The 27,938-nt window shown below is 48.6% G+C and overlaps 1 protein-coding gene across 2 annotated transcripts; it reads left to right on the top strand.

Moving 5' to 3' along the window:
- Positions 1–3: 3 nt before the first annotated feature.
- CNR2 (cannabinoid receptor 2) lies at positions 4–27,938 on the top strand. Of its 2 annotated transcripts, none has more exons than XR_004974224.1 (3): positions 4–122; positions 10,513–10,629; positions 17,582–17,627. XR_004974224.1 is itself a non-coding variant. In XM_036351272.1 (3 exons), the coding sequence occupies exon 3, from the start codon at positions 25,419–25,421 to the stop codon at positions 26,499–26,501; it is 1,083 nt and encodes a 360-aa protein (XP_036207165.1). In that variant the 5' UTR covers positions 4–122; positions 10,513–10,629; positions 25,364–25,418; the 3' UTR covers positions 26,502–27,938. The 2 variants fall into 2 exon arrangements, 1 of the variants encoding a protein (XP_036207165.1); XM_036351272.1 differs by lacking the exon at positions 17,582–17,627 and adding an exon at positions 25,364–27,938.

Here is a 27,938-nt window from a genome sequence, read left to right as displayed (position 1 = left end):
AAAGCTGGTATGGTGGGCAGCAGCTGGCAGGAGCTCTGATTGGGACCCAGGGCCAGGTCTTAGACGCAAAACCACCAGGACTCCTCAACTCCCAGCAGGGTCGGGGGCTCAGCCAAAAAACTGTGAGTAGCTTTCTGGTTGTTTTATTTTGGGCTTCTTCCTCATTCCAGAAAAACCTGTGTTGTTACCTGACCCCTTCCCTCCTGGGATATAAGAAACTGGGTGGGCCTGCCTGGGGCGGGGGGTTGATGTCATATGAGGACTCCTGGGGTTTATAAGGACCAGTCACGGAAGACTTAGGGCAGGCGTGGTCCTCGCCCTGGGACATGCCCAAAATCCTATCCACCAAGGTCAGGACAGAGGTGATCATCACCAACACGCAGACGGCCTTACTGTGTGCCAGGCACTGCTCTAAGGGCCTTCCATGGTTTATTATATGAATCCTCACCACAACTGCGTATACAAGCGCTTATTCCCCACTTTACAGAAGGGTGCAACCCAACTTAACCAAAGGCACACGGGCATTGAGGGAGAGCGCTGAGCTGGAACGTAGGCACTGTGACTCCACCGCCCGCTCTTGAACCACCAGACACTCCTGCGTTACAGGGTGCAGGCTTGAATCGCAGACGGTGGGCCAGAAAAGAACCCCAAAAGACGAGGGCTGGAGGAGCACTTAGAGGCCATCTGGTGGGTCCAAGTGCCCTCATTTTACAGAAGGAGAAACTGAGGCACAGGAAGACTTGCACTTCTGGCTGGGGCAGTTCAGAAATGTAGTGTAGCCCAGAACACACTAGAACCAGGAGACCAGGGCCTCCATTCTCAGAGGTTCCACTCAGCAGAACAGGAGTGTCTATGGGGCCAGTGCCGGGTGAGAACCCTGGGGCTGTCTCTGTAACTCTATGGCCTCAGGCAAACCACTCACTGATCTCCCACTCAGCTTCCTCTTCTGAGAAATTCTGCCCGAGACCATCACCCATAACCTGTGGTGGACCATGACCTCTGGCCCCTTCCCAACCTGGGCCGTCTCTCCTCTCTCCCTGGGGGTTGACTCCATGATGCTGGTGCCAGGATGGGGACTTGTGCTGGGCTCAGAATGACTGTAGTGGAGATTTTGATCTTCACCCCATCTGTCCTCGCTGTGGGTGAGAAATGAGGATAAATGGGGCCATGGTTGTTTTTCCCTTAAATGCGTGGCAGGTAGACACCTTGAGCCACAAAGGCCAGGACTGAGGCAGGGGAGGGGATGGGAGGAATTTGGGGAAACCCTTGGGAGGTGACATGCCAAGGACTCTGGCCCCAGCTCTATGCCCCACCTTGTGGGCCCCTGGAGGTGGCTCCCTAACTTTTCCTGGGCTCCTGGCATCAATTTCTACCCATGAAGCATGTCCTTTACCCTTTGGTCGGTTAAGGATGTTAAGGCAGTTTAGAACGGCAAACTGGCAGCCCAGCTCAGTGGAGCAGAGCCCTCAGTGTCAGTCTCTTCTCTTCCTTCCTCCTCTTATTGCACCTGTTCATCTTATCGCCTGCTCTCAGATGTGCATAAAATGTTCTTTTATTCATTCTTATCAGAGCACATTCAATAGAATCCTGAGCCCTCACCCTGCGGGGCTGGTCGGTACTTAAATCTCAGCGTGTACTGAGCTTCCCACCTGCACCTTCCAGCATCAAACATTGACTCTGAGGGTCACAAACAGCATAGCATGAGGGAGGCCCCCTGCTCTTTGTGCAACCCTGGCTCCTCCTAGGATGGATGCCCATTGCAAACCGGCTTGGTCTCCTGAAGTCCAACATCTCCATTTCCCTGGCATGCCTGGAGTCTGAATTCTTTGTCAAATTCAAAGGTTCAACCTCCTTAGGACCAACCTCCAAGGTGTGCCACCTGGCAGCTTCCCCAAGGCATCCCTGAGTCACAATTGTGAGTTCTGACTCTTGCTCCTTATTTAATACTAGTAGCCTGGTGCACAAAATTCGTGCATTGGGGTAGGGGGGGAAAGGGGACCCTCAGTCTGGCCTTCACCCTCTCCAATCTGAGACCCCTCAGGGAATGCCCAACTGCCTGTTTGTGCCCACACTTTTAACAGATAACAGCTCCATTGCTGTTTCTTTCTTATGCTTAAAACCATTGGAATTAGTAGGTATTCAAAGTGTGTATACATTTTGGGGGCACACCCTGTATATCTCTAGTCAGCGGTGAAAGAAACCAACAGCAGATTTGGAACCCCCGGACAGGGAACCTCGCTCACTCCCCACATGTCTCCCCACTTCACTTTCCACCTTTGTGGGCAGCAGGAGAATCAACGTTTTCTCTCATTAATTTGGAAAAGCACGTCCTGTCACCGGCTGCCCGGCAGGAGTGCGCTAGGCCCCAAGCAAGCGAGGCTCAGTCAGAGCAGCCTTCGCTCATGGGTGCTGGCACCCAAAGTGCACATTGCTCCTCTACAGTTGCCCCGACTATCCCACTGTTTCACTGAGAGGACGGAATTCCTCTCCGCCTCTGGGTTCTTGATCTTGAACGCTGACCAAAGGCACCTCAGCGAGGGCCGCCCACGCTAACCAGGTGTGTCTGTCTGCATCTGCTCTCGCCTAAGCACCTGCATTAACCCCCCAGTGGTGATCTCGTAGCTGCACTGGCCTCCGTGGGAACAGGGCATCACCACTCCGCCCTTTCACTGTCATCTCACAGGCGCCCACCCTCAGCACCCAAAACACCCAGACACTCTCCAAAGGACGTGAGCGCATCAGAGGGGATGTGTGCACATCCTGTGGGGGTGTTAGGCATGCTGGGTTGATGGAAGTGCGGTGGAGAGGTGGGGGGAACTTGTGCACGCCTTGGTTTGCAACTGTTGCAGGTGCGGGAGGGTGACAGCGTGCTGGGGGATGTTCGCATGCCGGGTGGGGGGGGGGTGGGGGATGTGCACACTGGAGGCCTCTGGCTTTGCAGATCCGCAAACCCCCATGGTGCGGCCAGGAGGACGTCAGTCTGGCCCGCCACGGTGGCTGTCCCTGCGATCCTGCACCTTCTGGCCAGGAGACGGGACTTGCACAGCCACTCCTGAGCACGGATGGCCTGCAGGCGCTACTTCAGCTCAGCCTGCAGGCCCTGCTTGGCGCACTCACAGTTGTCACCACCGCCATGTGGGGAGTACAGGCAGCCCTCCGCCAGCCTGCCTTCCCTGTCCAGAGGCTCTCTGTGCTGCTCACCTGCCCAGAGTGACTGGGGATGGGTGGAAGCCAGGCGTTCTGCCCTGCCCAACCCCTGCCGATCTGCCCCTGTGCGAGCTGCCGCCCCGCCGGGAAGGGTCCCGGGACCGCAGACAGCCTCAAGCACTGTCCCCCGCCTGCCAGGGTCACAGACCCGTGTCTTGGTCCCGCAGGCAGCCTCAAGCACTGCCCCCCACCTGGCAGGGTCACAGGTACATGTCTTGGTCCCGTGGACAGCCTCAAGCGCTGCCCCCCGCCCACCAGGTCACGGATCCGAGTCCCAGACCATGGGCAGCTTCAAGCGATGTCCCCCACCTGACAGGTCATGGATCCGGGTCCCAGACTGCGGAAAGCCTCAAGCACTGCCCCCCACCCGCCAGGTCACAGATCTGGTCCTGACCATGGACAGCCTTGTTCGCTGCCGCCCGCCTTCAGTATGCAAATTAGCCGCCATCTTGTTGCTTCAGGGTGGGGGTCCCCATTGGGGTGCCTGGCCAGTCTGGGTGAGGGGCTGAGGGCCGTTTTCAGGCTGGTGGGCGACTGAAGCTCCTAACTTCTCCTTTTTGTCCTTTTTTTTTTATTCTGGGATTTATTTACCTTCTATGGCTGTCACTGGAGCTGAGAGCCGGCTTTAGCTCTGAGACCCGGCTGCAGCTCTGAGACCTTGGCTGCTGAAAGCAGGGATCTGGGTTTGTTTGGATTCTATAATTGTAACACTGTTGCGGTCCTGCTGGCTCCAGCTGTGACGGCTGAAAGCAGGTTTCTGGGGATTGTTTAGGTTCTATACTTGCAACATTGTTTCTTTAGAGTGCAAGCTCAGAGGCCAGCAGTGGCAGGCGGGGAACCTTGGCTTCCTCCTTCACTGGAGCAAGCAAGCCTCCTGTTCGCTTCAGCTGCCTGGCTGCCAGCTGCCATCTTGTTTGGCAGTTAATTTGCATATCGCCCTGATTAGCCAATGAGAAGCATGTCAGAGCTACGGTTAATTACCATGTTTGTCTATTATTATATATTTAATACTAGAGGCCCAGTGCACAAAATTCATGCACTCAGGGAGGTCCCTCAGCCTGGCCTGTGCCCTCTTGCAGTCCAGAAGCCCTCGGGGGATGTCTGACTGATGGCTTAGGCCCGCTTCCCACAGGCTGGTAGTCAGGCATCCTTAGCACTGCCACGGAGGTGGGAGAGGCTCCTGCCACCACCGTTGCACTCGCCAGCCATGAGCCCGGCTTCTGGCTGAGCGGCACTCCCCCTGACCACCAGGAGGCAGCTCCTGTGTTGAGTGTCTGCCTCCTGGTGGTAAGTCCACATCATAGCAACTGGTATTCTGTCATTCGGTCAATTTGCATATTAGCCTTTTATTATATAAGATTGGCCTCTTGGGTAAATTACTCACCTCCCTGAACCTCAGTCTCCTCATCTTGGAGAGAGGGTCCCCATCTCCCCAAAGGACTTCCAGGGAACAGAGCCCAGGTCCCCAACACTCAAGGGACCATGACCTCTGGCCCCTTCCCAGTCTGGGCCACCTCTCTTCTCTCCCTGGCTTTGGATCACAGATACAGGCTCTTTGCTCCCCACCCACCTGGGACACAAGCTTAATCTTTGTGCTGAGTCAGGTTTTCACAGGATGGGCAGAAAGGCTGTCTTCAGATATGGCTTCTGCTTTCTACTCCTCCCCCTTCAAAAAGTCCCTGAGCCAGGAGACAGAAAGGGTGCTCTCTGTGGGAGGCAGGCAGCCCGGCCTTACTGAGAAGGAAAACCAAGCCTCAAAGGCAACGGTAACTCGCTCAAGGTCACATGACCAAGGAATAGTGACGCCAGTGCTGAGTCCAGCTCTGTGGGCTCCAGCACTTGTGCTCTCTATCCTCTCATCCTGCGGAAGACCCAAGTCCCCTCACCAAGTAGGCAGGTCACCTTGGGTGAGTCACATCACCTTTCTGAAACTCAGTTTCTCCAACTCTAAAAATGCAGCTATAACAGCATTACCAACCTGCTCAAAGGGATGCTTCTTTATTTTCTTCAGTTGACATTTATGGGACTCTCACCTCAGGCTAGACCTCTGTTAGCACTGAGAATTACCTCCTTCAGTCCTCCAACAGCCTACGAGAGAGATACTGTCACCACCCCCAGTTGACAGGTGAGAAACTGACGCTCACATGAAAGGTCACACAGCTCAAATCCAGGTCCAGAACCATACTCTAGTGTAAGAATCAAATAGGAGAACAGGTGCGGAAAGCGCCTCGAAGGCACTAAGGTGTGATGCAGGCTTGAGAAATGGTCAGCCCTCCACCAGCAGAACTCAGGAAAGGATAAAACTACCCCCTCTTCCCTCCACGTCCTGGGGAGAGGACACATCCACAGAGCGTGAGATGTGTCCTGCCCCCAGCCCATGCCACAGGAAAGAAGACCCCAAATGCCAAGGAAAGAAAATGGCAGACAAGGCAGATCAATGGAGTAGATCAGGCAGGGAGAGCCCCCGGGCAGGGGAGGGAAGGCTGCTGGGACCCCATTCAAATGGGGAGGTTTTTGGCGAGACCTTGGGGCAGAAGTAGGTTGGGTTGGGTGTCCTGTGGGTTTTGCTGTTTCTCTCCTCCCTAACCTGCTCCGATCCACTGCTCACACAGCAAGTTAGAGGCAGCCCTCCCACCAAAGCCCCCCACCCACCTCTCCCTGGGGGTTGTGGCCGCCCCAAAGTTCCTCTTTGAGAACCACAGCTGCATTCATGGTGTTGCCTCCGCCAGAATTCAGTGAGTCCCTCTTCTGTGTGTCTCGTGGATCTGCTGTGGTCCTGGGGAGCTGGACGCAGGGATGGGCGTCTGCTGGGAACCAAGGGGGAGCAAGATGCTTCTCTAGTCCTCGCACGAGGCCGGTCTTAATAACACTCACCTGACAGATGAGGCCACCGAGGCTCAGACTCGGCAGGTAAATGGCAGAGACAAGAGTCAAGTCCAGGGCTGTCTTTCCACCAGCTTTTCCCAACAGGAAGGGAGGTCTTCTAGGAGGTTCACGTTATGAGATGATCATGGCGCCTGTTGCCATTTATTTAATTAATGAATAATTATTTTAAAAGATATTTAAAAGATATTTTTCCCCCAGTGTGAGAGCTTCTTAGGATAAATGGAAGAAGCAGCAGTTAGGATATTACTCTAAGACTTTAAGTGAGGTAAGTCAGACAGAGAAAGATACTAGTAAGTGCCATATGATTTCACTTATAGGTGGAATCTCAAAAAATAAAACAAGAGAGAAACAAAGCCATAGATATAGAAAACAAGCTGAGGGTTGCCAAAGGGGACGGGCAGAGGGATGGGTGAAATAAAAACATATGTATTTATGCTAAGGGGGAAAATGTACAAATATTAAACACTATTGTGTATTGTGGTGAGCTACTGCGTGCCCGCCTAAGGCAGTGATGGCGAACCTTTTGAGCTCGGCGTGTCAGCATTTTGAAAAACCCTAACTTAACTCTGGTGCAGTGTCACATATAGAAATTTTTTGATATTTTCAACCATAGTAAAACAAAGACCTATTTATTTTATATATTTAAATGCCATTGAACAAAGAAAAATCAACCAAAAAAATGAGTTCGCGTGTCACCTCTGACACGCGTGTCATACATTCGCCATCACTGACCTAAGGTCAGCAGTACGTTAAACTTTATTGATCGAACACCTGCTATGTACAAAGGCAGGATGGCAGGTTCTGAGGGCATGGAGATGACAAGACAAGGCCCCCATCTGGGAAGCAGAAAAAACAAACAAACCCACAAAAGCAGCAGTTAGTGGTGATCAAACCAACCATGATCTCATGACTCCCAACCAAGCTGCTGAACATTTGGCCACTGGAGTGGCTTTGGCTGATGTATGGTCTTATTCTGAATCTTATATTGTTTAGTTTATACCCTTCGTGAGCCAATGATCAAAGACAGGAAGCAAAAGGAACTCTGCCATCCATTCCATTTATTCCTTACAACAGCCCTGGGTGGAGACACTGTCATTATTTCCATTTTACAGATGAGGGCACTGAGGCGCAGGGAGGTGAGTAACTTGCCCAAGAGGCCACAGATTAAATAAGGGGCAAGAGTCAGAACTCACAACTGTGACTCAGGGCTGCCTCTTAAACCTGTCCATGCATCTGCTTCTTATCCTCAGTCGATCCTTCCCTGTTAACTGCCTCTCTTCACAGAAGCAGGAGAGAGAAATCCAGGTCCCCTTGCACGTTGGGTGGGATTCGCGCTGCTGGGTCTGATATCAAATCCCAGGCCAGAAAGGGTAACACGCTTTCTTTTTCACGGCTCTAGGGCCCAAAAGCCAAATAGACCCACAAACTCACATGAATTCATTCTGCTGGGGGGGGGCGGGGGGGAATGATCAGCTCCCCAGAGGCCAGGCCCTTCTCTGGCCTCTCCTCATCTCTCATGGCCTGAGTGCCCACACCAGGTTTAATGTATATCATCAGCCTCTGTCCAGCTGTCCCTGTGATTCTCCAGCCACTTTGTTACCCTCACAGATCTTGGTGGCCAGAAGCCCTGTGAGTCAGCCTGTGTGCTGGTGCCCATTCCCTCCGCCGTAAGATGGGGTGGTGACATTGGTCCCCTTGCTGGCTGGTCATGAAGAACCCATGACTTAACGTGTAAAGTGTGTGGAACGATGCTGGCTGCGGTATGTGGGAAGCACTCATTCCATGTTGCTTGCTACTATTGTCACCATCCCCAGTGTGTTGCAAGACCTGAGTCTCCGGAGCTCTTTGCATCATCATCTCCCCATCATGTCCACCTCTGCCCTGGGCACCTGCCGAATTCCACCCCCACCCCCACGGCTGCAACCCTGCAAACAACCAGAACCAGAAGTAGAGCAGGAACCCCATGCTTTGGGATGTGGCCAAGCCAGGAAGAGATAGACCAGCCTGGAGGAAAACCTCAAGTGATTCAGAATAGCCACCATGAGGTTAACCCTTTCCTGCTCTCTGCTGTAGAGAGAAGCCACCGTGAAAAGCCGTCCATTCCAGCCAAGGCCTCCCCCACCCCCTGGTTATAATGCCTTGCTTGTCCTACAGCGAGCATGTCAGGGGCAGAAGAGGTGTCCACTACCTCCAGGTGTAATTTTAACAATGTTTTCCAAGTCTCCCCCATTCCCATCCCCCACCCCCCCCAACACACACACACTTCCCAATGGCTAATGGCTCCCAGCAGTAGCAAGCTGCCCCCAGGGGGAGGGAGACTTAGACACTGTTATCAGTCACTTATATTTAATATGACTCAGTCTCCAAAATTTTCTGTAGCAGGTTTTCTTGGTAAGAAGGATATAGGCCTTTTTGTTTCTATTACAAAAACAGAAATGAAGGGCAGAGAATCAGAGTGATGTGCCCTGAGTCAAGGGAGTGACAGCATTGAAACGTGCCCATCTTAAGCCTCTGAACCCTGGGGCCTGGTGAAGCAGGAAGCAAGGAAACCTGGGCTGCTTACAGTATTCCAAGAGGTCCCCCAGAAAGGATAGAGATCCCCCAGAAAGGACAGAGGTCCCCCAGAAAGGATAGAGGTCCCCCAGAAAGGACAGAGGTCCCCCAGAAAGGATAGAGGTCCCCCAGAAAGGATAGAAGTCCCCCAGAAAGGACAGAGGTCCCCGGAGAAAGCCCACCGGGGACGGGAGAAATGATGATTATGTCCTGGGCCTGGGTTCAAATGGGCCCTGCCCTTTCGTAGGACCTTGGGCAAGGCCTTCAGCTCTGTTGCTCCTGTGTCCTTGTCTGTGATACCGAACTGACGATAATAAAACCGCCCTCGTGGCTTGTCGTGGGGCTTGACTGAGTTTACATGCAAAGCACGGCAAGCCATTGTTATTCAGGCACCTCCCCCGCCAGGACCCCACTCTCCCCGCATTTATGGAGGGGCAAGTTGGGCTCTGAAAATCTGTCCCAAGTCCTCTTGCCACAGATCCTATGAGAGGCCCTTCTGAAGCACACGTTAAGCCAGGCACGCCCTTCCTGCTGCTGCCTATCCATCAGCCGTCGTCCCCCCATAAAGGAGCTCAGCGTGTCCACTTTGGAAATCTTGGATGGTGTAATTGCCCGTGAGGATTTTCACGGTGTCAGGGAGAATTCCTGCGACCAATTCATTCCACAAACACTGATCGAGCAGGACACATGCATTTTTAAAAAATGTTTTTATTGATTTTTTTTGTAGAGAGAGGAAGGGACAGAGAGGGTTAGAGAGATAGAAACATCGAAACATCGATGGGCTGCCTCCTGCACGCCCTCCTCTGGGTATCAAGCCCTGAGCAGGAATCAAACTGGTGACCTCTTGGTCCACGGATTGATGCTCAACCACTGAGCCACACTGGCCAGGCAATTTCCCTCATGCACACCAGGTTGAGTGCAGGAACACAGATGAAAACCCAGCTGCCAGACCATTAAGAGATTTGCCACAAAAGGGTTATTTTCATTAAACATGTTATTCCGATGAACATGTATGAGGTGTATTTAACTTGTGAGCTTTATTTTCTAAGACAGTAATAACTGATGCATGTGATCCACATCAGCGAAAGCTCTTTCGGGTCTGGGTCACTGTTCAGAGGGTAAGGAGGTGCTGAGAGCACAAAGCTTGGGAGCGGCTGCCAGGCTTTGCTGAGCCGGCTTCCTCAGGCCAGCTCTTCTGCAGCCTGACAGCAGCCCCCTCCCCCGCTCCCACCCCCGCCCTGTGTGGTTAATTGCACAACTTCCAGGTTGGAAGGACCCTCTGAGATAGCATCAAAAACCCCTTCCTGATGCAGATGGACACACGAGAAGGGGACTGGTTTGTCTGAGGTTACCCAGCCGTCCGTTCCACCCAAAACGGGAACTGGAATCCACTCTCCTGTCTCCTGGGCCCAGGGCTCCTGTGACTGCAGACATGCCGGTGCGGACCTCCTGACCTCACCTAGCTGATCCTGGATCAGGCTCCCCGGCACATACTCAGCTTCCCGTTCGCTCAACTCTAAAATCCCAAATGGAGATCTTCCCCCTCTGCTCTGCTAACACGCTCCTCCCTCGGGCTTCTCACCTCCCTCCTTGACCCCCACCTCCACCCCCACCGCCCACCGCCAGCCCAATGCACAACAAAAAGCACTTGTCATTCTCATTCATCGACAACTAGCAAAGAAGTTGGGCAAGTGAGGAGAAAGGGATGCTATGTGCACATATTACATATGTCATCTACATATGATCTGCTGTCGGTGGAGGGCTGCTGTGTTCCAGGCATTGTACTAAAGATGATGCCATTCCATTCATTCTCCCGCCTCACCACCACTGAGGAAATAGGTGCTATTGGTCATTCCCATTTTACAGACGAGGAAACTGAGGAAAAGAAGTGAGCGACTTTATCTGAAGGCACAAAGCTAGCAGTTGGCTGAGCCACGACTGGACATCAGGGCTGTCTGACTCCTCAGCCCACCAGCCTGACTGGTAAGTCCTTGGGGGTGAGCAGGTTAGGACTCCACCAGCCTGGTGGGGGCAGAACTAACCCTCGTCCAGCTAATGGTAGTCATGGAGGCGTTAGTGAGTGAAACTGGCCAAAAAAAGATGTGGTTTACCCCTGGGACTAAAGACAAAAGATTGCCCGTGTTGGCTGTCAGGGCCCCCGCACCCTGGGCAGGGCCCTGAAATAGATCCCGGCCCTTGACCAACCTGACTGGGTCATAACACAAGGGCTCAAGTCCCGCCATTTGCTGTGGAGTTTGGGGCAAGTGACCCGCCCTCTCTGAACCTGTTTGCTCAAGGAACACCACTGTGGGGTGGTGAACACACAATATCTCAGATAATAGCTGAGAGCCTTCCTCCACCGTGCAAACTCAAGTGTGAAGAGCTGTGGGCATTATTAGCACATTCTCGAAAAGGGAAGTTGCCTGGGGTATCAGGCAGTCAAAAAGAGGAAGAAGATATTTGAAGAGATTCAACAAAATTGGCAGATTTTAAATCCTCCGTTAATGGGCTAAGTATTTGTTTGGAGGTGGGAGGGAGACTACAGAGCAAGAGGACTGGGATTGGACAAGAGGAATGGACAAGAGCGCAGGTTCCCAGTGCCCGCAGCAAGTTTCTTCACATGTCTGGGTCCCAGTTTTCTCATGTATAAAAGATGGAAAATAAGAATACCAGCCTCACAGGGTTGTTTTGAGGCTTAAATGAGATACCTGTAGATCGAGCATGTCAAACTCAAAGGCTAACACGGGCCAAATAAACAAGGTTTAAGTTTATGTGGGCCGCAGAAAAACAAAAGCTTCCGTTTTCATAGAAACGTAGGCTTATGTCGATAGAGACATGCTGAATACAAAGGGCTGAAATAAATAAGTAATCATTAACATAAAGTACTAGTAATAGAACATTTTCATAAAAATTAGTATTTTTTCTTGAACATTAACTTACCAGACACTGAATAACACAAATAAACCTATTTTTCTTGTTCTCCGAAAGCACACCAAACAAGTCAGTACAAGACTAATGACATGGCCATCGGCTGCTAAAATATTCGCTGCTAGAATTAGTTGAGAGAAATGGTGCGCCTGCGTGTAAGGCACATAAGGGAAATGAATGCAACACGATTATAGTCATCAGTCATTAGCGAACGTTGTAGTTCGTTATTAACAATTATGTATAACAGGATATTGTAAAAATTAAGTTAAGAAATTTTTATTAAAACGTTTCTTACATACCGTTATGTTGGCTGGGCTGCAACAATATTCGTTGTGGGCCGCATGCGGCCCGTGGGCCGCGAGTTTGACATGCTTGAGTACAATGCCTAGCACTGGTCATCGTTCTCCCCCAACCTTGCTTTCACGTGGCGACACCTGGTTGACAGAGTAAGTGACTTCTCCATGGCACTAGCTGGTGCCAGGGCCACGGCTCCTTCCCTGAGTGCCTGCTCTTTCCACACATCACATGCGCATTCTGTAGTTCAATCAGGCAGCCAAGCTATTGCTTAGTTTGCTTTATTTTATTTTTTAAAAATATATTTTATTTATTTTTTTACAGAGAGGAAGGGAGAGGAATAGAGTTAGAAACATCGATGAGAGAGAAACATCGATCAGCTGCCTCCTGCACACCCCCTACTGGGGATGTGCCCGTAACCAAAGTACATGCCCTTGACCGGAATCAGACCTGGGACCCTTTAGTCCGCAGGCCGACGCTCTATCCACTGAGCCAAACTGGTTAGGGCAGCTTAGTTTGTTTTAAACAATTATTTATGGGAAGAGGTACAAGAGGGTATAGGGGAGATAAACGGTGATGGGAGGGGACTTGACGTAGAGTGGTGAACACACAATAGAACCTACAGATGATGCATTATAGAATTGCACACCTAATTTTAGTAGCCAATGTCACCCCAATAAATTCAATAAAAAATAAAATTAAAAATAAAAGTATTTGTAAGTAAAAAAAAAAAAAGAAAGAAAGAAAATGTAGATTTCTGAGCTCCACATATTCTGATTCAGTCGTTTGGGGTGGGGCCTAGGATATGCATTTTCACCGGCATACCACTTTAAGAAGTACTTATCCAGATGTTTTAATGATTTTTTAAAAACTATTGGCTGAAATCCCATCCATCAGCAATTCTTACCTCACTGTTTATTAATCCTTCCAGAGAATTGACCAAAGATGGGCATAGAGGTGCCATTGAGATTGGCAATTCTGGTCCCTTCCATCAGTTGATTGACATTTTTGTGGCCCTGGATTTAAAGTAATGACCATACTTATGAATAATGTATATAACATTTTAGGAATTACTTAATGTATTTTTTATTCCTCTTAAGTCAAGAAGCCACATGCGCCCCATGCTTTTAATCAACTAGTTTCAATGCTTCAGTTCCAGGTAGTCACTGGCTAGAACACCTAAGTCATCGCTCAGCTCTGTCTGTCAAATGAAGCTTTTAATGTAGGAAGTGCTATTGAAAGCTAGGCTGCATCAGGAGAGAAAAGGAATTTCTGAACTGCTAAAACTCCTTTTATATATAAATTATTTCTAATCTTATTGAATTCTTATTGGAGAATGAGTGTAAAATTTCTGCTTTTCATATTTTTTGAGGTTTTCTCTGCAATCATGCACATGATTGATTTCCCCTTTTATTTTTTAAATTATGATTAAAACATTTTTATTGATTGATTTATTTTGGAGACAGAGAAGAAGAGAGAGAGAGACATCAATTTGCTCTTCCACTTGTTGGTGCATTCATTAATTAGGTGACCTGACTATGACTGATTTTTGTAATATGACTTTTTTTCCAGTCGATGTCAAATTCTTTGGCAATTAAAATAAGTGCAGTAATTAAAACAGTAAAAAATAAATAATTATTTAATCTGCATATCAGGAATGCAGGGACTGGCTTCCCTAGTCACAGGGGAAGCAACTGAGGCTCAGAGAGTTTGAGTGCCTTGGCCCGAGGTCACATAGCCCACCAGTGGCAGAGCTGGGATTTGAACCCAATGACATTTCATCCCTAAGCCTCGGCACTTAACCTGCCTAGAGTGGAAAGAGGCCTCAGGAACCTTGTAGCCCCATTCCTTCCGGGAAGGAGGCTGGAAGTGACACAGACAGATGAGACTGAAGGTTCAAGGAAAATGCGTGTCCATACATCAGGTGGTGACTCCACAGACCCGGGGGTGGGGGTGATGACTAGTGAAGGGACAGCAAGTTTGGGATGCAATCCTTCAGCCTCCCCGGGCAGACTCCTGGGGATTGACAACCAATAGACATTTGAGAGAGGAGTTATAGAGGAGACCTTAATGATAATCTTTTGCCCCAATTCTGTAAATTACTAATTCTTTCCTAAAGGACTGGAGGTGGCCTATATTATGCATTAGGGCAGTTTAAATAAAAGCAAAGCACTAGAAACCACTAAAAGAAGCAATAAATGAATCAGGAACCAGCTTTGAATGACCCAGGCCTGTAGGCCTGCATTGCATTTAGCTCTGAGCGTCCTAGCAGCAGAGGAAAAAGGAAACACAGAAGTCTGTCTGCAGAATCTTCCTTTTTTCCTAATAGATGTTTGTTCACTCCTTTGACAACCCTTTGCATCTCTCCTCATAGTCTGCCTGGCATCAATAAGCTTCTCCTGCAATTTATATCACCAGAGAGATTTTAAGTTCCTCCCCCCACATGCTGTCCTACCTCTCCGACAAATCCATGTCCGAAGGCACTGTCCTGTGGTTTGTTTACAAGGTCAAAGAGCCTGGACAGTGCCAACCTCCAAGTTCACTTTCTGCTTTAGTCCTGCTGCTTGTGGTTCCCATCTTTTTCTGCAAGTCTGATTGCCTGGGTCAGGTGAGAAGGTCACGGTGAGGCTCAGGGTGAATGAGGACCAGGACCGATGAGTGGTGTCGGCCATGGACTTGGGAATGAGCGATGGTGGCTCAGGGGCCATCTAAGTGCCTCACTTTCTTGGGCTGAGTTGCATTTCCATAAGGGCTGCTTTGCTTAGCTTGGGCCCCTCATGAAAAGATCTCCACTGAAAATCCACTGTGGGCTATTTTGGGTATGAAAGGCAGAAGAATCCAAAGATGTGTCCACTCCCTGACCCGGTTCTACTCTCACAATGAGAAACCCACAGTCCAGGAAACCAGATGAGACATGGACCCAAATAATAGAAGGTAAACAGTGATCCATGCAGGCTCAGTGACTCATCTACTTGGCGTGGTAAGAAGAAACCAGAGGATGCTTCCTGGAGGAGACGGCTTTTCATATAGACCCTGAAAAAATAGGTGAGATTTGGGCAAGGAGCATAGGCTACAGCTCCAAACTCCAGAAACTTCCTTGCACTGCAACCAAGTGCTATCAAGCACAGAGGGGGACAAGGAGAAGAAATGTAGGATACAGTCCCCATGGCTGGACATGGCTGGACATGGCACCAAGAGCAGCTGAGGGAGTAGGTCAAGAGGGGCACCTTGCCGTGTTACTGACGAATTGTTCGTGCAGGCCAAACAGGTTTTTTAAAATGTGTTGTTGGCTCGGACTCTTCATGGTGGGAAAGTGTCAGCTGAGGCTGAGTGGAGATCTTTCTCTCTGCTGAGCTCTCAGACAAAGGCCAGACGTAAGCACAGAATCCTACAAAGAACCCTATGAACTAACTATTGAGGGTTTCCCACCTTTCCTTAGGCATGTACTGTATGTCAGGCACATCGCCGTGAATTTAGGGAACGTCTGTCACTTCATCTGCACAGCAGTACGACATGGGTAGCATTTCTCCAGGTTCACAGATGAATGAAGCAGAGGCTCAGAGAGGTGAAGTAATTTGCCCCATGTCGCACTGCCCATCAGGTCCAGACCTGATTTGAATCCAGGGAGGTCTGGTTGCAAAGCCTGTGCCACTGGGATCCAATGTGCTAAAAAAATCACTCGGTCAACCCACCTGCTTTAAAGATGAGAAAAGAAAGACCCAGCCTTAACCATTTTGGCTCAGTGGATAGAGCGTCGGCCTGTGGACTGAAGGGTCCCGGGTTTGATTCCGGTCAAGGTCATGTACCTCGGTTGTGGGCATGTCCCTAGTGTGGGGTGTACAGGAAGCAGCTGATCGATGTTTCTCTCTCATCGATGTTTCTAACTCTCTATCCCTCTCCTTTCCTCTCTGTAAAAAATCAATAAAATATAATAATAATAATAATAAATAAAATTAATTATTTAAAAAAGAAAGACCCAGAAAGGAGAAGGGACCTGCCCAAAGCCACTCGGTAGCAGAATAGGGACTGAAAAACAGGCCTCCACTGGCCCGGTCAGAGATAAAAACCATGCTCTTGGGCCTCCAACCTCAGCTTCCTACCGCAGGTGTGGTAGCCACAGGGACGGGTCATGTTCCCTCTCACCTCACATGCTGCCCCGGCCTTCAGCTTTCAGCCTAGCGGTAGCGGCGGCCACCTGTGAGTGTGGCATTGTTTTACTTCACACTTTCACTTCGGGTCAGAAAAACCCCCAGTGCCCGGTTCCCACAGCCCTGGAGGTTCCCTTCGCCGGCACTGAGCCTGAGCCAGGGCCCCAGGCGGCCAGCCTGCACACCCACCGCAGCGTGGACACCCTCTCGGGGGTTTGGCATTTTTCTTAGGTGGGGAAAGCGCTTGTTGGTTGGTGGTTGGTTGCTTGGTTGCTTGCTTTCTTTGAATCTTACATGTGTCTGGTGTCAGGGTCACAAAATGTTGTTGCATGCCCCAGTGGCTCTTCGTATTTGGAGCTGCAGTGACACACTGATAAAAAAAATACGAAAACTTGCGCTGGCCTGTGCTGCTCAGTGGTAAGAGCATCAGCCCATGCACAGAAGGGTCGCAGGTTCGATTCCAGCCAAGGGTGCATACCTAACTGGGTTTCGGGTTCACTCCTCATCCTGGTTGGGGCACATGCAGGAAGCAGCCAGGCCATGTGTCTCTTTTACTATATGTCTCTCTCACGTCAATGTCTCTCTCTCTCTCTCTCTCTCTCTCTCTCTCTCTCTCTCTCTCTCTCTCTCTCTCCTCTCTCTCTCTCCCTCCTCCCTCCCTTCCATTCCTTCTGAAAAGCAATGGAATAAAATATCCTCAGGTGCGCATTAACAAAACAAAGCAAAACAAAAACAAAAAGAACCGTAACAAATGCACAGAAATAAACCGTACACTATGAAAGGATGCTCTCCCATCGCAGCCCACCCATGGACTGAGTTAAAAAGGCCTGGGGGAGCCCTAGCTGGCTTGGCTCAGTGGATAGAGTGTCAGCCTGCAGACTGAAGGGTACCAGGTTCGATTCTGGTCAAGGGCACATGCCTGGGTTGCGGGTTTGGTCCCCAGTAGGGGGGCGTGCAGGAGGCAGCCAATCAATGATTCTCTCTCATTATTTACATTTTCTCTCTCTCTTTCTCCCTTCCTCTCTGAAATAATAAGGAAATATATTTAAAAAAAAAAAAAAAAAAAAAAGGGCCGTAACCGGTTTGGCTCAGTGGATAGAGCGTCGGCCTGCGGACTGAAAGGTCCCAGGTTCGATTCCGGTCAAGGGCATGTACCTTGGTTGTGGGCATATCCCCAGTAGGAGATGTGCAGGAGGCAGTTGATCGATGTTTCTAACTCTCTATCTCTCTCCCTTCCTCTCTGTAAAAAATTAATAAAATATATATATTTTTTAAAAAAGGCCTGGGGGAGATCAGTAGTCGATTTGGTTTTCCCAAAGGGAACGGGACAGGTATTGTCATTTCACAAAGGAGAAAAGGGACCCAGCAAGTTGAAGGGACTTGCCCAGAGTCACATGACAAGCCATGGCAAAGGTGGAAGAGAGCAAACACCCAGAAGGCTTTGCCCGCAGGAAGGCCCGTCTGGAAGCCAGAGGCTCTGATGCCCAGGGGATCTGTCTGCCAGAGGGAAGCCAGGCAAGAGCTGGTTTCCTGCCGCTCTGCGAATTCTGTTGTTGTCTTTTCAGGACCTCCATCCAAATGCCTGGATTTGCGCCCTGACCTAACTTGGACAATAGCCACAGGTTGGTGGCCATGCCAGGCCTGGGTGGGGCACACACGTGGCTGCCCTCTCCCCAGAAGCCCCTCTTCTAGGCTGGACTCTGCGTGGGGTAAGCCTTTCTCTGATGGGGGGCGGGGCTGTTTCCTAAGGGAAATACTAGAATGAGAAGAGAGCTGGGGCAGGGGTGCACCAGGGGTGCAGGAGGAAGCTTCCAGAAGTGTCAGGTTGAAGAGGTGGGAGCTGAGAAAGGCTGGCACTCTGCCACTCAGTCATGACCAGGGCTGAGAACTCAGCTGGCACCATTTCCTGGCTCAGCTCAGGAGGGATCCAGGCAGCATTCAGCAAAGGGCCTGTCTCAGGGAAAGCCCCTTTCAGCGGGTCTAGGTAGGGTGTCTTTGTGCTTACAGCACAAGAGTTGTGTCTTGTGACTTGGGGTGTGGAATCTGGTTCCAGCTCTGCCGCTAATTCATTGGATGGCCTTTGGCAGATGGCATCCCCATCCTTGGACTGTTTTCTCGATGGTAAAATGGTGGAGTTGGATTAAATCAGAGGTTTTCAATCTGTTTCTTGGAGCCTGAGACTCCACAAAACATCCTGGGTGGATATGCCAAGGTTGTGGGTTCAGTCCCTGAATCAGGGCACGCATAAGAATCAACCAATGAATGCATAAAAAAGTGGAACAACAAATCTCTCTCTCTTTCTCTCTCTCTCTCTCTCTCTCTCTCTCTCTCTCTCTCTTCTCTCTCTCCCCTCTCCCTCTCTTCCTCTTTTTCTCTAAAAAGCAATAATAATATAAAATAGCTAGCTTCGGTCTCTGTCAATATTTTCTGTTCTTCATTGTTTTCCCATGTCATTAATTTCTGCTCATATTATTTGTCTTCTGCTTTTGTGTGTGCATGTGCATGTGCGTGTGTGTGTATGTGTGTGTGCATGTGTGTGTGTGTGTGTGTGTGTGTGTGTGTGTGTTTTCCATTGATCTTTAGAGAGAGTGGAAGGGAGGGAGGAGCGGGGAGAGAAAGAGAAAGAAACATGGACTTCACATCGTCCGGTTGTCTCCCAAACTCACCCCAACTGGGGCTGGGAATTGAACCTGCAACTAAAGTATGTGCCCTTCACTGGGAATTGAACCCAAGACCCTCTGGTCCTTGGGCCAACGCTCTAACCACAGAGCAACCAACCAAGGCTGCTTTTTCTTTTTCTTTTTTCTTTTTTGCATTTATGCTGTTGTTCATGTTCTAATTTTATGAGTTGCCTATTTAGTCTTTTTTCTTTCCTAATATGAGTATGTGAGGCTATAAATTTTCTTCTCAGTACCACGCAGATGCATCCCACAAATTTTAATATGCTACAGTTCTAAGTATTTTCTAATTTCCTTTATGATCTTTCTGACCCAGAAGTGTGTTTTTAAAGCTTCACACCCAGGAAGTTTGTTAGTTATGTTTTGTCTTTTTATTTAATTTAAATTCTTTATTGTTTAAAATGTTAGTTATATTTTTTAAGTTTTTGATTTTTAAGTAAATTGTATTGTGGTCAGGGGACATAGTTCATATGTTACAGATTATTTTAAAATTTATGAAATTTATTCTTCACCTGAGCCTTAGGTAAATAAGGTTATCTTTTTTTTTTTAATTTTAATATATTTTTTTATTGATTAAGATATTACATATGTGTCCTTGTCCCCACGTTACCCTCTACCCCCCACTCCCCCCACCCCCGCTCATGCCCTCACCCCCCCCCCCCCCGTTGTCCATGTCCATTGATTAGGCCTATATGCTTGCATATAAGTCCTTTGGTTGATCTTTCCCCCTTACCCCCACCCTCCCCTACCTTCCCTCCAAGTCCCGACAGTCCAATCAATGCCTCTCCGTCTCTGGATCAGTCCTTGTTCATCAGCTTATGTTGTTCATTATATTCCACAAATGAGTGAGATCCTGTGGTATTTATCCGCTCTCAAGTTCCATCCATGCTGTGGCAAATGGTAAGAGTTCCTTTTTCTTCTTCCTCTTCTTAAAGAATACCTTTCAGCATTTCATATAATGCTGGTTTGGTGGTGATGAACTCCTTTAGCTTTTTCTTATCCGTGAAGCTCTTTATCTGACCTTCTATTCTGAATGATAGCTTTGCTGGATAAAGTAATCTTGGTTGCAGGTTCTTGCTATTCATCACTTTGAATATTTCTTGCCAGTCTCTTCTGGCCTGCATGGTTTCTGTTGAGAAATCAGCTGACAGTCGTATGGGTACTCCCTTGTAGGTAACTGACTGTCTTTCTCTTGCTGCTTTTAAGATTCTCTCTTTATCTTTTGCTCTTGGCATTTTAATTATGATGTGTCTTGGTGTGGTCCTCCTTGGATTCCTTTTGTTTGGGGTTCTCTGCGCTTCCTGGACTTGTAAGTCCATTTCTTTCACCAGGTAGGGGAAGTTTTCTGTCATTATTTCTTCAAAAAGGTTTTCAATATCTTGCCCTCTCTCTCCTTCTGGTACCCCTATAATTCTGATGTTGGTACGCTTGAAGTTGTCCCAGAGGTTCCTTACACTATCTTCATATTTTTGGAATCTCTTTTCTTTTTTCTTTTTCGGTTGGGTATTTTTTGTTTCTTTGTATTTCAAATCTTTGACTTGATTCTTGGGATCCTCTTTTCTGCTGCTGGATCTCTGTAAATTATTCTTTATTTCAGTCAGTGTATGCTTAATTTCTAGTTGGTCCTTTTTCAAGTCCTCCATGGTCTCCCTATACTTATTGAGGGATTCATTAAATTTATCAGCGGTTTCCATAAAATTCTTGAAAAACCTTATAACCGTGGCCTTAAACTCTATATCCAATCGTTTGCTTTCCTCCATTTCTGCCATTTGTGACCTGTTTCTTTGTCTCTGCATTTTGGCAGCTTCCCTGTGTTGATAGAGTGGCCCTGTGCGCCAGGTGTCCTGTAGGGCCCAGTAGCTCAGCCTCCCCAGTTACCTGGGGTGGACACTCTTGGTGCACTCTTGGTGCCTTGGTTGTTGTAGAATCACTGGGAGGAATTGACCTCCAGGCCAATTGGCTGTGAGAATCAGCTGTGTCTAAAGTGGGAGAACTTCTGTGCTGAAGACACCCTTCTGGGGCAAGACTTGCTTCAGTGGGGCTTTGGTGCTCACTGAGTCTGCTCCCTGAGTGCGTCCCTTATGGATCTGAGGAGTTGCAGTCTGGATGGACCCCCTCTGACCACTGGGTACAGTGGCTCCTGGATCTAAGGAGGTGCTAATTCAGCCTCTGCCTGAGGCCACACAGCAGGAGCCACGAAGAGGCTCAGCTGTGAAGCAATGCAAGCCGCTGCGGGGCCTTGGGCCTTCTCTTGGAAGTTCCAGGTCTGCCTGGTTCGGCTGCAGTTAGGTACATTCACATGCAAAAGCCTCTGCCGCAGCCTGGGTGGGGCGGGGTCTCAGGGAGTCAGAGGGCGGAGAAAGCAGCCATGGCCGATTCTCCGCCCAGAGTCGCGCGTCTCAGTGTTCCGGTAACGGCTGCAAGCACCTCTGAGGGAAAGCCGCCCTCAAGTTCGCTCGCTGCCGGACAGACCAGCCTCTCCCCGTATGAGTCCTGGGTCCCCAGAGACCTCCCGGAACCGGAGTTCAGAGCAGTCAGGAGCTTGTGACTCAAAAAGTCAGCCGCGTCCTCAGGCGCCACCCCCTTTCCTCGCGCGCGCGCGCGCCGCCATACCTCTGCACTTCACCTCCGCAGCGCCTCTGGCTCTCAGCGTGCTTTTCTTTCCTTCTAGTTGTGGAATTTACACTCAGCCAGCCTTCCTGTTGTTCTGGATGATGTTTGCTCAGTCCTTTGCGGTAATTTTCAATTGTTGTGTGAGGCGATAATTTCCCGGTGTTTACCTATGCCGCCATCTTAGTTGCTCCAGGGCTCCCGGCTCGGCCTCTAACCAGGCAGGTAGGGTTGTGATCCCACAACCCGAGATTCAAATAAGGTTATCTTAAACATTTAGTAAATGTTCACATTTGCTTGAAAACAATGTGTATCGTCCAATTATTGGGTGCTGAGTTCCACATATGACTATTAGATCAAGCTTGTTGACTGCATGTTCAAATCTTACACATCCTATTAATTAGTATATTGTCTGCTTAATCTATCAACTTCTGAAAAAGAAGTGCTAAAATCACTCACAATTCAATTTCACTTTAATTCAATTTCATAAATAGGTACTGAGTAGCTGTTGTGTACCAGATACTATCCTAAGCCCTTGTATCAGTGCACAGAACAGTCAGATTTTTTTATGTAACTTAAAGTCTAGTGGAACAAACAGACAATGAGCAATAAGACATAATAAGTAAGTTATGTAGGGTAAATTATATGTTAGAAGGTGATAAGTGAGATATATATATATATATATATATATATATATATAGAGAGAGAGAGAGAGAGAGAGAGAGAGAGAGAGAGAGAGAGAGAAGAATGAGGGGGACCAGAAGAGCAGGAGTGTGGTAGGGTAGATAGAAAAGGCAAAATTTGAGCCAAAACTTGAAGAAGGTGAAAGACTGCATCAAGCATATGTCTGGGGAAGGTGTTCAGGCAGAGGGACAGCCAGCGCAAAGGCTCTGTGGTAGGACGGTGGACATCAGGAAGCCGCTGTGGCGAAAGCTGGTTGACCAAGGGAAGCATGGTAGTAGGGAGGTCAGAGAGGAAACGAGTCCAGAACACATAAAACCTTAGGCCATTGTAAGTAGTTTGGATTTTCCACTGAATGGAATGGGACCTACGCAGGGCTGGGACAGTGGGATGATCTGACATATTTTTAAAGGATCACTTTGGATGTTGTGTTGAAATTAGACTAAGGATGGGTCTTGGTAAAAGCAGGGAACCCAGTTAATATTGCAGTAAACCAGACAAGAAATAATGACTGATTTTGAAAAGCCTAAATTAGATCAATTCCTTGATTCATTTCCTAAATAAAGTTTCAACTCTATTCATCTCTCTTGTCTTGTGTTACTGTCATTCACAATTTTGCTTCCACTTTGTTTTATACCCTCCAAATCAGTCATTGTTATTATTACTATGGCTTTATACAGACATTTTTAAATTTACTTATATGTTTATCAACTTATTCGCAACTTCTTCTTGCCTTTCTGTTCTTCCCTCTACAAAGAATTTCTTTCTTCTGATGGCATATCCTTTAGATGTTCCTTCAGCAAAGGTCTGTTAAGGACAATTCTATTTGTATTTCTTTATTTTGAGTGATAGTTTAGCTTCTTTCCCTTTATCTTCTGGTTACTATTGTTGCCCTTGGGGAATCTGCTTTTAAATTGAATTATGATTCCTTTGCAGGTATCATATCTTTTCTTTCCGGTTGCTTTTAATTTTTTCTCTTTATCTTTGATGTTCTGGAGTTTTATTATGGTACTAGAGGCCCAGTGCATGGATTCGTGCACTGGTGGGGTCCCTCAGCCTGGCCTGTAGCCTCTCACAATCAGGAATTCCTTGGGGGATGTCGGACTGCCAGTTTCAGCATGATCCCCACAGGCCAGGCTGAGGGACTCCACCAGTGCACATGCATATAAGATATTTGGTTCATCTCTTCCTGCCCTCCCCACTTCCCCTTCCCTCTGAGATTCATCAGTCAGTTCCATGTTTCCATGCCTGTGTCTTGAGCATCTGCCCCCTGGTAGTCAGTGTGTGTCATAGCTACCAGTCGAATGATTGAAAGGTCACTTAGGCCTTTATATATATAGACTAGTGGCCTGGTGCATGAAATTCGTGCATGGGGAGGGGTCCCTTAGCCTGGCCTGAACCCTCTCCAATCTGGGACATCCCTCTCACAATCTGGGACCACTGGCTCCTAACCACTCACCTGCCTGCCAGCCTGCTCACTCCCAACTGCCCTTGCTGGCCTGCTCCCCTTGCTGGCCTGCTCACCCCCAACTGCCCTCCCCTCCTGGCCTGATTGCCCCTAACCGCCTCTGCCTTAGCCCCGCCACCATGGCTTTGTCCAGAAGGACGTCTGGAAGGTCTCCCTGTCTAATTAGCATATTACCCTTTTATTAGTATAGATATGTGAATGTGGAATTAGTTTGTTTTTTAAATTCTGTTTGGAGTTCCCTGTGATTGCTGAATCTGGAAGTCATGTCCAGGAGAATTCTGGGACAACTCTCCACTATCATCTTTGCATACTGCCTCCCCAATGCCCACCATCAATTCTATTCTTCCCTTTTGAAACTTCAACTAGATATATTTAAACCTTTTCATTCAATCCTCCATGTCTCTTAAGCTCTCTTTCATGTTTTCCATCTCTTTATCTCCTTGTGCTGCATTCTAGAAATTTCTTCAGACCTACCTTCTAGATCAGTGATAGCGAACCTCTGACACGCGTGTCAGAGGTGACACTCGAACTCATTTTTTTGGTTCATTTTTTCTTTGTTAAATATATAAAATAAATATCAAAAATATAAGTCTTTGGTTTACTATGGTTGAAAATATCAAAAAATTTCTATATGTGACACGGCACTAGAGTTAAGTTAGGGTTTTTCAAAATGCTGACACGCCGAGCTCAAAAGGTTCGCCATCACTGGTCTAGATCCATGCTGTTCAACAAGTCATTTGTGCTCTTTAACCTGCCCTAAAAGGTTTCCTTTTTCAATGCTTTATTTTTCATTTCCAAAATTCTTCTTGATCCTTTTTAAAATCTGCCCAGTCACTCACTATGTAGTCATGTTTTTGATTCCATATTGTTTAATAATATTAAACATTTTCATAATGTATACCCAAGAATTATATGAAGTGCCTGGAAGTCTGAATCTACTGTCTGACCTTTCTGCTAACTCGTATTCATGTTTCCTTATGCACTTTGTAATTTTGCATTATGAGTTCAAATTCCATGGGCCTTTATATGTGGGAATCTTGTGTGACCTAAATAGAAAGCATATCCCTCTAGAGAAATTTTGAGTTTGTTTTCTGATAATTTCCAATAATGTCCCATATGATATTTGGGTGATTTTTTTTCTGAATATTTAGGATATGCTTATACTAAAAAAATGATTTACTCCCTGACATTCAAATTTATCTGGACTCCTATATGTCATCTGGCAACCTACTGGTATGAAGCCATAGTCTTGCCTCCCATTCCTAAATAATTGTTTAAACTTCAGCATCTTACTTACCAAAACTTGCAAAAAAAACCCAAAAACACTAAGGCAAAAAACCTCTCCACCTGATCACTCTGGATTCCATTTTTCTTGGTTTTGATTTCCTCTTGATTTTTTAAAATATATATTTTATTGATTTTTTACAGAGAGGAAGGGAGAGGGATAGAGAGTTAGAAACATCGTTGAGAGAGAAACATTGATCAGCCGCCTCCTGCACATCTCCTACTGGGGATGTGCCCGCAACCCAGGTACATGCCCTTGACCGGAATCGAACCCGGGACTTTCAGTCCACAGACCGACGCTCTATCCTCTGAGCCAAACCGGTTTCGGCTTCCTCTTGATTTTTGTGGATGGGAGATTTACCTTACTTTCAAAGGGAAGTCTTAGGATTAGTCTTTTTGAAAACAAAAGGCCCAAAAGCTTGCAGGCCACTTCTGCTTCTTGAATTTCCACATACCTCTCCCTAAGACCTGTACCCCACTAGAATGGAGAAGAGGCAAAGTAGAGAGGAACAAAATATAGATTGCTATTTCAACATGTTCATCTGCACAGATAAAAGGTTTGGCTTGCGTCAGAGATTGTGTGAGGCCATTACTGTGTTGATTGAAAAAGACCCATTTCTTCTCAGTGTACTCCAGCAAAGACTTCTTGGCAAGCCCAGCAGAATCCAAAGGACTCACTCCATGGAGGGATGCTCGGTGATGAAGGCAGCCAACGGCTCCCGGGATGGCTTGGATTTCAACCCCATGAAGGATTACATGATTCTGAGCAGTCAGCAAAAGATAGCTGTTGCCGTGTTGTGCACCCCCCTGGGCCTGCTAAGCGCCCTGGAGAACCTGGCTGTGCTCTACCTGATCCTGTCCTCCCGCCGGCTCCGCAGGAAGCCCTCATACCTGTTCATCAGCAGCCTGGCTGCCGCTGACTTCCTGGCCAGTGTAGTCTTTGCTTGCAACTTTGTAAATTTCCACGTCTTTCAGGGCGTGGATTCCAAGCCTGTCTTTCTGCTGAAGATTGGCAGCGTGACCTTGACTTTCACAGCCTCTGTAGGCAGCCTGCTGCTGACCGCCATCGACCGCTACCTCTGTCTGCGCTACCCACCTACATACAAAGCCCTACTCACCCGTGGGAAGGCACTGGTGACCCTGGGCATCACGTGGGTCCTCTCAGCATTGGTCTCCTACCTGCCCCTCATGGGATGGACTTGCTGTCCCAGTCCCTGCTCTGAGCTTTTCCCTCTGATCCCCAATAACTATCTGCTGGGCTGGCTCCTGTTCATCACCTTCCTCTTCTCTGGCATCATCTACACCTACGGGCACGTCCTCTGGAAGGCCCATCAGCATGCAGCCAGCCTGGCTGAGCACCAGGATGGGCAGGTGCCAGGAATGACCCGGATGAGGCTGGATGTGAGGTTGGCCAAGACCCTGGGGGTGGTGCTGGCTGTTCTCTTCATATGCTGGTTCCCGGCACTAGCCCTCATGGTCTATAGCCTGGCCACCCCTCTGAGTGACCAGGTCAAGAAGGTCTTTGCCTTTTGCTCCTTGCTCTGCCTTGTCAACTCCATGGTCAACCCCATCATCTACGCCCTGCGGAGTGGGGAGATCCGCGCCTCTGCCTACCGCCGCCTGGCCTGCTGGCGGAAGCACCTGAGAGGCCTTGGGCCTGAAGGAAAGGAAGACGCCCCGAGGTCCTCCGTCAGTGAGACGGAGGCTGATGGGAGAGCCACCCAGTGGGCAGATTCCCGAGGTCCATACTGCTCTGACTGCTGATGCGGCCTCTTTCAGAGTTTTGAACAAAACGAGTCAGAAATCACTTCACTTCCTGAGGAGAGAGAGCAGTGTTGGCCCTCTCATCTTACTTGAACCAGCCCCAGAGGCCTTGACGCCTACCCTTTTTTGCTGATGAGAGTGGCATCCTGGAGAGTGCCTGGTCCTGCCTATCTGCACAGCTGGGCCCTGTTGGGAGTGGTAATGGGGGCAGGAGGCAAGACATCTGGGACAGGCTCAGTGCATGTCAGGTCAGGAAAACCTCCTCAACAAGATGGCTTAGTGCCTGCATTCTCCAGAGACCACGGAGCCAGAGGGAACCTTCAGGCTCAGCAATGAGGGGCTCAGAGGAAACTTGAGAAGAACAGATTCTTCTCCTGGGATCTCAGGGTATGGGTGGATGTTTGGCCAGCCCAAAACGTTTGGCTGGAGTCAGAGATTGTGTGAGGCCATGACTGTGTTGATTGAAAAAGACTCATTTCTTCTCAGTGTACTCCAGCAAAGACTTCTTGGCAAGCCCAGCAGAATCCAAAGGACTCACTCCGTGGAGGGATGCTCGGTGATGAAGGCAGCCAACGGCTCCCGGGATGGCTTGGATTTCAACCCCATGAAGGATTACATGATTCTGAGCAGTCAGCAAAAGATAGCTGTTGCCGTGTTGTGCACCCCCCTGGGCCTGCTAAGCGCCCTGGAGAACCTGGCTGTGCTCTACCTGATCCTGTCCTCCCGCCGGCTCCGCTTAACTGTGGGGGCCTTCTTGGTTCTAAGTCACCCTTTCCCATTGAGGACCTTTTTAGGTTACCCCATCCCACTACAGACCAAGAACTATGACTCAATGAGGATTGTGGGTGTGGATCCCACCTCTTTCAGAGGTAGGTGACAACCCTCCAGTTAAGGGCATCTTGTTATGAAGGCAATGGTCCTCTTTGACTCCTGATAATCCCCACCCACAGCGGCTGTGACTTCTTAGGTCTCTGGGGAATACGGAGGCTGGGGTCACTTGAGACACAGGCTCTTCAGAGAATTTTATTGACCCTGTGAAGTCCTACTTGGTGGCGCCACTGGAAGCAGGCAGTGTCCCAGTCTAACCCAACTCCAAGAAAAAGGAAGTTAGTCACAAAGATTTTATAAATCCTCAAATTGTTCTCACTCATGCTTAGTTCAGGCCTTTTTATCTCCTCCATACCCCTATGACAAATAATAAACAGCCAGTAGTAGGAAGGGGAAATTTCTTTACTACGTGTTAGGCACAGGGTGGACATCCCACAGTCCATTATCTGCAGCGACAATACAGCCCAAGCTTTTGAAGAGCCCGGGACACCATATTTTACATCTCAGGCCATCTGAGTTCCTAGCAGAGGGGCTTAAAGTAGAAGGCAAGAGAAATGCTGGTGGCAGGAGGATTGCAAGGCATTCTAATGCAGGTCTTTAGGATCAGAG

This window comes from Myotis myotis, unplaced genomic scaffold, assembly GCF_014108235.1.
Source record: "Myotis myotis isolate mMyoMyo1 unplaced genomic scaffold, mMyoMyo1.p scaffold_m19_p_2, whole genome shotgun sequence".
Taxonomy (NCBI): domain Eukaryota; kingdom Metazoa; phylum Chordata; class Mammalia; order Chiroptera; family Vespertilionidae; genus Myotis; species Myotis myotis.
The sequence above is the reverse complement of the archived record's forward strand: the minus strand, read 5'-3'. Positions and strand labels throughout refer to the sequence as shown.